This window comes from Acinonyx jubatus, chromosome D2 (assembly GCF_027475565.1).
Source record: "Acinonyx jubatus isolate Ajub_Pintada_27869175 chromosome D2, VMU_Ajub_asm_v1.0, whole genome shotgun sequence".
NCBI classification, from domain to species: Eukaryota; Metazoa; Chordata; class Mammalia; order Carnivora; family Felidae; genus Acinonyx; species Acinonyx jubatus.
In genome coordinates, this window is record NC_069393.1 from 31,725,571 (window position 1) to 31,737,692 (window position 12,122).

The following is a 12,122-nucleotide window of genomic DNA, read 5'->3' on the forward strand; positions in this document are numbered from 1 at the left end:
GGGGGGGGGGGTCTTGACTTCTGCAGTATTTTAATGTCCTTCCTCCCACCCCGCGGTCGGAGAAGCAAACGCCGTCGTCTTCTTCCGCCCTCCTCCTGCGGTCTGACTCCGGTGACAGACGGATAGTGGGTCGCGGCTGAAATGTGACCTGGTTAGGAGATGCACTTGTCTGAAAAAGCCCAGCGCTGGACGCGGAGAGGGAGAGAAAATCAGAGAGGCTGCGCCAGCAGGGGCCGTGTCTGTAACTGTAGCATCAGCATCACGTTTGACATCATCATACCTGGTTTAAAAAAAAAAAAAAAAAAAAAGGAGGGGTAGATTTCAAAGGGAAGCGCTAGATGAGAGCGCCAAACGCCAGCCAACCGAAGCAGAACCCAGCCCAGCTAAGCACTTGGGGAGTTGCAAACCAAGGAATCCAAAGCCCGAGATGTCCCCGATGTCTCTCCAAGGGTGGAGGGCAAGAGAAAGCGCCCCGTGGTCTCCCCAGGGAAGATGGGAGTGGGGAGGACACAAATCTCTCCAGTTACAAAGCCAGCCAGGCTCAGGTGTCTAAAAGGGAATTTGGCCACAGACACTCTGTCTCCCCTTGCCTGCCACCCAGAGGGGCCTGTGCCACAGCCCTGACAGCTGGCTTCCTGCAGACTTATGGCTCCAACAGTAATGGGTGACTTCGTTAAGACAAAAGCCATATAACAACTGGCTGCCCCAGAACTATTGCTTCCCAGCCCCGCGTGCTCTTTTCAAGGCAAGGCCTGAGCACTGAATGGCTGGTAAAAGAGGCAGATGTCCTTCTCCCCAAGCAGCTGTTTAAGGGCCGTCACCCCTTTTGTTAGCTCTTCCTAGGGCAACCCTAAAAGGCAAACACATTTGACCATTTCATCTGCCTTGAGGCTGCAAATTTGGAAAAGGCACATTTGTTCATGGTTTTGACTTCAAGCTGATTTTAATAAGCCACTGGGGAAGGGGGTTGCGGGGGGAGGCTGGTTTTGAGGTGTCCAGGTTTTTGTTAATATTGTGACCCTTATCATAACCTGTAGAAATGTGTTGACATACCAGTTGGAAAGGCTGGAGGCTGGGCAGTCCCAGGATCAGAGCAGAAATGGGGTGAGGCTTACATTACAGATAAATTGAAGAGGAAACAGAGAATCTGACAGGACAAAACATAAGGAACTTTTGGGACCCAAGCCCTAGATTGTATTTTTATAAAAAGACTTGGCTGCTGTGATATTTAAAAACAAAACAAAACAAAACAAAAAAAAACAAAGGCAATGAAACACATGATCTTAATCAGTAGGAAAAAAACACAGGTAATACGGTTCGTAGTCACCCTGAATCTGGCCTGCCTGGGAATTCTGATCGCATCAATGGCTTGGGTTGGGATCCCTTTGGGAAAACAGAAAACAATAGCTCCTTTTCCGTGTTTTCTTTTTGCTTTGCGGTTGGATTTAGAGGTGGTGCTGCAGTGAGGCCCTGGCCATTGATCTCTTCATCTCCCAGTAAATAAAGCTACCTGGCCGGGTTTTATAGCAGCATGGTATAGTGAAAGAACACAGTCTGTTGTCAGACTGGGGGTGATCCTGCTTGTTAGCTGTTATTGGGCAAGTTCCCTAATCTCGTTTCTATTACAAATTGCAGAAGATCTCAGAAGATTGCTGTGAAACTCATGCAAAATCACATATTAAGTGCTTGAGCACAGTGGGCATTTACAAAATGTTAGTTCTTCTCTCAGGTTGGGAAGAGAAGGCTCTGATGTACCATAGTTCTGAAGATGTACTAAAACTTGCCATTTCCCCGCATCATCTCAATCCTAGTCTTCTAGCAAAGCTAAGTGTGGACCACCAAGGCACTGAGGCAGTAGATTCTAGATATAGCTCTCCCTTTCCAGTACTATCTCATGAAGTCCCTTATCTTCTAGAATTACCAAAGTTGCCTGATAAAGAGTTTGGAAAGGCACTGACAAGATGCCCATCAATAAGACAATAGATGTTTCCAGACTTTTGAAGGTCAAAATGTTTCCCACACTCCTAGGCAGCTCCTCCAGAGAAACTGGTCTTGGGCCACACCTTCAAGCTGGGTCAGTTGATTTGCCCTGAAAGCAAACCCACAGGAGTCCAGGACTGTTAGTTAAGCTAATAATAGGAAAGCTAATTTAGGAGAGAGAATCCAATTTTCCAGATGACAGGTAAAAGAGCTGTAGAAAATGGACAGTTGAAATTTATAAAGAAGAAAAGTTTTTCCCAAACTATGAGAGAATTACTAGCAGGTCAGCCTTTTCAGACCAATGGGCCCCAAAGCTGCCGGGTGTATTTGTTAAATGGTACGTATGTTTTATGCATTTTTCTGTTTGTATTTAATATTTAGCAATACAAAATGGAAGAACCCTCATTTCCAAATAAGAAATTTAAATCTAACCACATCTTTAAAACCATTTAATCTCATTTCTGCATGACTTCACAAGCATTAAAAAAATGCATATTCAATCCAGAATTGTTTATAATAGCCATACCTGGAAACCAACTCATTGTCCATTACTCAGGGACCAACTAGTTAAAGTACAATACATACACACAATGGACTAGTGCACAGACATTATAAATAATATAGGTAGGGGGCGCCTGGGTAGCTTAGTCGGTTGAGCGCCCCACTCTTGATTTCAGCTAGGGTCATGATCCCAGGGTTGTGGGATCAAGCCCCTTGTCGGGCTCTATGATGAGCATTGAGGCTGCTTGGGATTTTCTCTCTCCCTCCCTCTGCCCCTCCCCCCTGTGCACATGTGCTTGCTCTAAAATAACAAAACAATAAATAATAATAATAATGTAACCTGTATTGACAACTAATGTCCCACTATATATTGCCGGATGAGAAGAGCTTTTTACAGAAGCTCATGTGTAATATGATCCTATCTGGAAGAAGTAGAGTGTAGTATAGCAGTTCTCAAACTTTTTGGTCTCAGGAGTCCTTTACACTAAAAGTGTATTGAGGAATCCTCAATAGAACTTTGGTTTATGTAACTTTGGTTTATGTAAGATATATAGATATAGATATCATCTATTGTACTTGAAAATAAAACTAAGCCTGCCTCTAAATTTTGCTCTGAACTTAAAACTGCTCTTTAAAAAGAATCAGATCTTTAAAGAAACCCCTGAGAATCGGAGAAAAAAATGCTTATTTAAAAAGAAGAGTAATGAACCCATTACATATTAACAAAATAACGTATTTTGTGAAACACAACTATATTCCCCCCCAAAAAAAATCTAGAAGAGGGCATTTACATTTTTGCAAGTTTCTTTAATGTCTGGCTCAAGACACACAGATTAGCTCCTGTGTTAGAATAAGCATATTACTGGGGTGCCTGGGGGGCTCAGTCAGTTAAGTGTCCAACTTAATTTCAGCTCAGGTCACAATCTCATGGTTCAGGGTTAAAGCCCCACATCAGGCTCCACGCTTAGGAGTGTGGAGCCTGCATAGGATTCCCTCTCTCCCTTTCTCTCTTTCTGCCCCTCCTCCACTCATGCTCTCTCTCAAAATAAATAAACTTTAAAAAAAAAAAAAAGCACAGGCATATTAGTTTGTTAGGACTGCCATAACAAAATACCATAAATTGGGTGGCTTAAACAATAGAAATGCATTTTCTCAAAGTTCTGGAGAGTACAAGTCCAACATGAAGGTCTTGGTAGGCTTGGTTTGTCCTGAGGTCTTTCTTCCTGGCTTGCAGATAGCTAGCTGCCTTCTTGCTGTGTCACACATGGTCTTTCCCTCTGTGCATGCACAGATTTTTTTTTTCCTTTGGTTGTCAAACAATCCTTTATTGAAATATTTTCTTCTCTAGTTCTTAACTGGACATTTCTCCACATCACTGTTCATGTCAGGAAGTTAGCAGCCATCAGCACTGCAGCCCCTGGATCAGGGCAAGGCAGAAGGAACTACCTCAATTGGGGCGTGTCTGTGCTAGAAGGTCAGTTTCACTGTAATCCTCAGACCCTTGCAATCACCCGTTGCCTTGGTGATGTCATCGCCAACCCTTTTTGAAGACAGACCCAGGGGGTGGACCTTGGAGGCCAGGGATCTGATGCTTCTTTGTGTGTCCAAAGTTCCTCTTCTTATAAGGACATCAGTCAGACTGGATTAGGGCTCACCCTAAAAGCCTCAGCCTCATTTTTACTTAATCACCTCTTTAAAGGCCCTGTCCCCAAACACAGTTGCAATTCTGAGCTACTGAGGGGTTAGGGCTTCAACATATAAATTCTCAGGCATGTAATTCAGCCTGTAACAGCAGATAAAACTGAAAACAGGTAGCTGGAGTACAGAAGTACTGAGAGCAAAAGGAGTTAAAGTCTAAAAACATAATGTAAACCTGCCAACTTTACAAAATTCTAGAAAACACAAAACATACAAGCACATATTCCATTAACCATCAGTGATGATCTCACCATGTCCCATAGCCTCTGGAAAACTCCACTGTACACTCATGAGAGAATGAATGAAAAAGGCAAATAATACCTTAGTATTTTTAAGAAGATAGAGTGGACCACATACAGCCCTAAAAGGTTCTCAGGGACTCACAGGGGGTCCACGGATCACATTTTAAGAATTGGTGGTATAAGCTTGTTATGACCTCAGGCAAATTTCTTAACCTTGTGAAGCCTCAGTTTGTAAAATGAGGGTAATGAATAATACCAACTTAAGTGGGCTGTTGTAAAGATTAAATGAGCGTATACACAAACGACAAATGTGAGCATTCCACGAATATTATTTATTATTTGTGAAAAACTATTTAACAGTATGATATATGATATGTGCTTAAATGCATAGGGAGGACTAACCTCTGGAGGATGAAATTTGTTTTTAAAACAACATTTAAACTGAAGTATAAAATGCATATTGAAAAAAACATAAAGCATGAATGTACAGCTAGATTATTTTTCACAAAGTGAATTTATTTTATCCTTTGTTTAAAAAACATTTTATTAGGGGTGCCTGGGTGGCTCAGTTGGTTAAGCCTCTGATTTCAGCTCAGGTCATGATCTCGCAGTTGGTGGGTTCAGGCCGCATGTCGGTTCTGTGCTGACAGCTTGGAGCCTGGAGCCTGCTTTGGATTCTGTGTCTCCCTCTCTCTCTGCCCCTTCCCTACTCACGCTCTCTCAAAACTAAATAAACATTGAAAAAAAATTTAAAAATTTTATTAACAACCAAAAAGCTATTAATAAAACAGCCACAACAGCTATAGCATCCTGGGGCTTTGATATCCATGTTCCCTATAGGCATTAAGATAGAATTTGAGGGGCGCATGGGTGGCTCAGTCGGTTAAGCTTCTGACTTCCGCTCAGGTCATGATCTCATGGTCCGTGAGTTCAAACCCCACGTCGGGCTCTGTGCTGACAGCTCAGAGCCTGGAACCTGCTTCAGATTCTGTGTCTCCCTCTCTCTCTGACCCTCCCCCGTTCATGCTCTGTCTCTCTCAGTCTCAAAAATAAATAAATATTAAACAAATTTTTTTGGGGGGCGCCTGGGTGGCTCAGTCGGTTGAGTGGCCGACTTCAGCTCAGGTCATGATCTCGCGCCCGTGAGTTTGAGCCCCACGTCAGGCTCTGTGCTGACAGCTCAGAGCCTGGAGCCTGTCAGATTCTGTGTCTCCCTCTCTCTGATCCTCCCCCGTTCATGCTCTGTCTCTCTCTGTCTCAAAAATAAATAAACGTTAAAAAAAAATTAAAAAAAAATAAAATAAAATAAAAAATTTTTAAAAGAATTTGAGAGGTGTTTCCCAACTCAATATACCTCTGGTGCCATCGGGTTCCTGTCAGCTCCAGGAAAAGAGCACAACACAAAAGCGAACCTGAAGCAAACTTTGTGTCTTTACGAAGCTGGATTCTCATCAATGTCCAATGTAGTAAACTCTGGAGCTCACTTAAAAAAATAACCATCAAAAGTAACATTTATCACGTTTCTACCATGGGTAAGGAGTTCATCTGGGGCAAACTGTGTCCCCTCCAAAAAAATCAAAATTATTCTCCATGCCAAAATTCCTTATATAACAGTACAGATCTTGTGTAATAATTGCAGTGGGATTGTCTTCCCTCCTCCTCTTTGAGGAGCTGGGTGAAGTCAGTGCCTCAAAAACTGGCTGGAGTGATGTTAGCTGCAATTTAACTCTATTTCAATACAGGATGAAATACTAACTGATAATATTTAAGGAGATTTGATTATAAACACAGCAAATCTTCCAATACAAACCGCATTACAATTTGGTGAGAGGGGACCCTGAATCTTGAGAGATTCTTATGAATTTCTACAACTTACAAGATTCTAGGAAATACAAAAATACATAAGCACACGCTCCATTAACCATCAGAGTGATGATGTCACTACGTCACGTAGCCTCTGGAAAAATCCACCATGAAGTCGTGAGAGGAGACTGAAAGAGGTAAATTACTTGTGAAAAATTACTTAATAATACAATATGTCCTTAAAATGCATAGTTGCCTCTAAATTTTAAATAACAGAAGTTCCGATTCTATTATGAATTTAGGATTTGGGGGTGCTTGGCATGTGGCTCTTCATCTCAGGGTTGTAAGTTCGTGCCTCACATTGGGTGTAGGGATTACTTAAAAAATAAAATCTTAAAAAAAAAAAGAATTGAGGATTTGGTATATAGTTACATTTTCCAAAGATAAAAAAATTTACTAGAAACACAAGTCATAAAATCTCTAACATCCAAAATAAGACCTCTTTAGGGGTATCTGGGGGGCTCAGTCAGTTAAGTGTCCGACTTCAGCTCAGGTCATGACCTCATGGTTCCTGAATTCGAACCCGCATCCGGCTTTCTGCTATCAGCATGGAGCCTGTTTCAGATCCTGTCTCCTTCCCTCTCTCTCTCTCTCTCTCGCTGTCCCTCCCCCACTTGCACTCACTCATCTCTCTCTCTCTCAAAAATAAATAAACATGAAAAAACATTAAAAACAAAACAAGACATCTTTACGTCCTGGGCAAGGCTGCCCAGTGGCGGGTGGCGGAAAGAAGGCCGTAAGAGAGATGCTCGGAGATGAGGTGAGGGCACCAAACTCCACTGTCAATGTTGCTATGCAGCACAATCTCTGGGAGAACTTGTTGCACCGTGCACACCGCGCCATCCAACCACTGAAGGTAAATGAGATAAAATCTCATGTTACTAAGTGTTTGGGGAAAAACCAACCCTGCAGGCACGAACATGTAAGTTCTGGAGGAACGGTTAACAGCTATGCCAGCAACTAAGTGATGGCAACACTGTGTCCCGACATACGTTGACTAAGGGAGTCAAACTAAAACTGTGTAAGAGTGAAAGAAAAACAGTAACTCTGGAAATTCATTTATTCACAAGTGATCTGGGCAGTCGCACTGATAAGCAAACCTGAGTGTTCTACACAGCCCCTACTAGGTAGTGGCCTTAATGCACAGGGTTCAGAATCACACTTTTCAAACAGAAAGAATCAAGAGTAAGGAATGAAGGAAAGAGAAAGAGGGGACATGGAGGGAGAAGAAATGTGAAGAGGAGAGGAAGGTGAGAGCGAGGCTGGAGCAAGGAAGGGAGACGGTCCTTCCGCAGCTGACTCTGCCCCGTGGAACCGTGCACGGCCCTGCTGATGCCATCGCTGTTTCTACTGCTGCTGCCCCACGGAGTTGACACAAAGGAGCTACGATACTGCAACTCCATCACTGGCCTGGGAAGGCTGGGGGTAGGGGGGGAGGATAAGGAACAGGAATCCAACAAACATAAAAGGCTACCAACTTCAGAAGAAAAAGGACAGACCAAAGTAAAAGATCAAAAAAAAAAAACCGTGATGTTATTTCGCTGAAGATAAAACTGAGTAGTAAAGGAACTGAAAGCAGGATCAGGAAGAGGTATCTGTACAGCCGTGTTCACAGAGGACTGTTCACAACAGTCAAGGAACCCAAGCATCCATCGGTGGCTGAATGGATAAACAAAACACAGGGTACACGTAAAACAAAATATTATTTGGCCTTTCTTAAAGGGAGGAAATTCTGACATGCACTACACAACGTGGATGAACCTTGAGGACGTCACGCTAAGTGAAATAAGCCAGTCACAAAAAGACAAATACCGTATGATTCCACTCATATGCGGTATCTAAAGCAGTCAAGCTCATAGAAAGAGAAAGCAGAAGGGTGGCTGCCAGAGACCTGGGGGAGGGGGACACAGAGAGTTGTTTAATGGGTATAGTTTCAGATCTGCAGGATGAGAAAGTTCTGGAGATGTTTCACAACAACGTGAATATCTTACTACTACTGAACTACATACTTACAAAGAAATGGTTAAGATGGTAAACTTTATGTCGTGTGTTTTTTACCACAAAGGAATTCTGGGTAGTGATTAAAAGTTACAGTACAAAGGGAAGTAAAAATCAAACCTGGTTAAAACTGGAGACATTCGATTTACGTGGAGACGGTAATGAAACCATGTCTTTAAAACTCTCTTTTAAGGTTAGAGTGGGAGAGAGCCAAAGCATAAGAGACTCTTAAAAACTGAGAACAAACTGAGGGTTGATGGGGGGGGTGGGAGGGTGGGGAGGGTAGGTGGTGGGTATTGAAGAGGGCATCTTTTGGGATGAGCACTGGCTGTTGTATGGAAACCAATCTGACAATAAATTTCATATATCAAAAAATAAAAATAAAAAAATAAAACTCTCTTTTAAAGTGTTAATATGAAAGAGCTTAACGGCTAGGGCAAAATCAGTATGTGTGTAAGAAATAATGCGAATCTTAGCTCCAGTGGGCTTGAGAGGTACGTTTCCAGAGAAGAGCTTCAGAAAGAAAGTAGACCCTGTGAAAGAGGAACAAGCCAAGGGTTCCAGACACAAGTTCCCCTTGTGCCCACAACCACCTGGGCTGACCGGCAGTTTGCTGACTGTGGACAAGTATTATATTAGAGACCATGCTGTGTTGTGGGGAACCACCCAGGAAAGTCACCATCCAAATTTCCACATCCCTCGTCGGCAATAAAAACAAAGATCTTCTTTCCCCTGGCACCTCGGGAGGATGTTCAATTTTTGGCGCTTCCCAAGATCCTCCTCAGGAGAAGTCAATTTGCCCACAGGAGGCGTAGTTCCCAAAGCTGTCTACCGTGAACCTCTGAGAGATGTGAATGGAATTGAGCTTCAGGGTGCCAAAGTAGAAGTTCTCAAAGAGCTGAAAAGAGAGAATACAAATCCGAATGAGTGTCCAAAGAAAACTACAGGTGCAAAGAGCAAATAGCAGATTCTCTTGTAAAAAACACTGCAACAGTCCCAACAAACCTCTCATGCTTTTTCTTTTCAGTATTTATTCTGAAAAACGATCCTGGATGTGGGTGGGAGTGAGAAAAGAACAGTAGCCCTTCTCTCCGGTGAATTAAAAAAAAAAATTTTTTTTTCAATATTTATTTTTGAGAGAGAGAGAGACAGAGTGTGAGCAGGGGAGGGGCAGAGAGAGAGGGAGACCCAGAATCTGAAGCAGGCTCCAGGCTCTGAGCTGTCAGCACTGAGCCAGATGCGCGGCTTGAACCCACAAACTGCGAGATCATAAGCTGAAGTTGGACCCTTAACTGACTGAGCCACCAAGGTGCCCTGAATTTTAAAGCCTCGTCTAACAAAATGCACTAGGGGAAGAGAGCTGAAAAGTCAATTTTAAAATTTATCTGCTGAGCAGCTCTGACCAAGAACTTATAACAAACACCCTGACTCCCAGGGCCCAACAAAGCTGTCTCTATGATTTTCAGCCCTGACTTGACAGGACCCTCGATGGGATCTTATGACAGTCAAGAGAAAATTTGATACGGTACCTTCCTCCAACTAGTCAACAACATTTGGTAGAAGCACTGACTAAAATAAATAGAAGATAAGGTTCCTAACCCAGGAGTGATCCTGACAACCTCGTGAGGAATACAGAACACTTATATATACCAAATAGTCTTCTACTGGATGATATTACACGTGCAAACGATAATATATTTTTTAAAAAATTGTTTTTTACATTTACTTACTTACTTACTTACTTATTTATTTATTTATTTATTTATTTATTTATTAACTTTTCAGAGACAGAGACAGAGTGTGAGCAGGGGAGGGGCAGAGAGAGAGACACAGAATCCGAAGCAGGCTCCAGGCTCCGAGCTGTCAGCACAGAGCCCAACGTGGGGGCTCAAACCCATGAACCGTGAGATCATGACCTGAGCTGAAGTCGGACGCTCAACTGACTGAGCCACCCAGGCACCCCAAAAATGATAATATTTATCAACAACCTTCCACCTGACTTGGATTCAAGCTAGCATCCTAAAGTAAGTTTATATTATAATTCTTCACTTCTTGAAAAAATATTTTATTTTATTTTTTTAGAGTAGGCTCCATATCCAACTTGGGGCTTGAACTCATGACCCCAAGATCAAGAGTCACATGCTCTACCCTCTGGCAACTGAACCAGCCAGGTGCCCCAATTCTTCACTCTAGGTGATACCCTTTCAAGGGTATCAGAGAGAGGGATGAGTCATACTCTGAGAGGGACCGACCCTTGTGATTAGCACAGTTATAAGGCAGAATCTAAAATGATAATCAGAACTCATCCCTGCTAAGAAAATTAACTGCTTAGATAACGTTGTTGAAGTGTAAAGGGTCTGCCTTCTGTTAGGATACAAGAGTTGCCGTTTCTTAAAATGTCAGTAAAATCTCAAGAAAGTCTTTTAATACACAAACCCAACAATGCTTGGGGAGAACCTAGGATGGGACGTTTGCACATAAGCGAGTGACCGTCTCTTCACTTATTTTTACACAAGCTCCACAGCCATGGACTTCAATAGCTGTTGCCTTTCCTCTTCCTGCAATTAATGACCTAGCAAAATGCCTGGGGTTCATTAAAGGCTAACTTTATAAAGCCCCGTAAATATTGATCCTTCGACATGACATCAACTTGACCCCAAAGATCTATTTAGAGGTTGTATGCTGCATTGTCTTGTCTTTCAGAAAGGTGATCAGCTCTTGCCTGCATTGATTTATACAATTAACTTCTCTTCCTGGCTTTGGCAGCCTGTTCAAACCATATCCACCCTTTTGTGTAAAGAAATACAGCCCAAAACAGTTATCTGCTAATCCCTTTGCTGAACATTAATTTGAAGTGAAAGCCATGTCGACAAGACTGGCAGATTTATAGCTTTGCAAACCCAAGCCTTCTACATGCTAAAAAGGTATCACCAAAGGGGCAATAAAAGACAAGACAAAACTAAACTAAAAGGGAACTCATAACACTTTCAACAAGTTACTTTTTAAGGATTAGCAGCCTATGGGTGGGTCCTCTACCTTCCATTCCCTCTGCCTATGTTTCCAAGTGATAGAGCCACAGCTGGGAGCTGGCAAGTGATACCCCTGTAACTTTACCTTGCCTTATGCGGATAACCTGTAGACGGCGTGATCTGCCAGAGAGATCCTCATGCTTTAGGTTTAAAGTAAATAGTAAATATGGTGATAAGAGCAGCCTGGGAGAGTGCTGCAGTCAGCGTAAACTTACACCCGGCACACGGGAGCTGCATGACTGTGCGTAAATGATACCACCCGCTGTACGAGATCAGAGTGGGCAAAAATCCAGTAAGAGGAACAAGTCAAAGTACCTTCCTTATAAACTGTAAGGTGCTCTTGAAAATTGAGTATTTCCTATGATGGTTTTGACATCTCTCTGTTCTCTCTAACCCTGAACTTGTTTTACCTTTCTGAGTAGCCATCCTCTTTCATACCTTTTGATAATATCATAAATGGATTTCTTACCCAGAAACCCCTAGGGTGGTGCTAATCTTCCTTTAGCCCCTCCTATCTCCATGTTCTTTTTCTCTCTGTATGTTGATGAGGATTTTGTAACAATTTGTCAGTTATCGTATTGTTTAGTCCTTTTATCTTTAGTCTTAAGCCTTTCTTTTAGTTCTGTCAACTATTTCTAGTGACTCATTAAAATATAAGCTCTACAGGGGAAGAATCTTTTATGTTATTCACAGCTGAATAGCACCGTACACTGGAACCGCACCTGGTAGGATGCATGTGATCAATAAATATTTGCTGGAGACAATGACAACAAAAACTCATGCTGCATATGTCTGTGAACATTATGTCTGA

At 42.4% G+C, this 12,122-nt stretch overlaps 1 protein-coding gene across 5 annotated transcripts in view; it reads right to left on the reverse strand.

The window, feature by feature from the left end:
* Positions 1 to 150: 150 nt before the first annotated feature.
* The window catches only part of ASCC1 (activating signal cointegrator 1 complex subunit 1), a 114,131-nt gene continuing 102,159 nt past the window's right edge, over positions 151 to 12,122 (reverse strand). For 2 of the 5 annotated variants that reach the window (XM_027062231.2, XM_053207378.1), the window contains one exon: positions 6,951 to 9,180. In XM_027062231.2, coding sequence (XP_026918032.1) covers positions 9,173 to 9,180 — 8 coding nt within the window. In that variant the 3' untranslated portion in view covers positions 6,951 to 9,172. Of the gene's footprint in view, positions 281 to 6,950; positions 9,181 to 12,122 lie in introns of those variants that run through there. The other 3 variants (XM_015063401.3, XM_053207377.1, XM_053207375.1) reach the window with 3 other exon arrangements.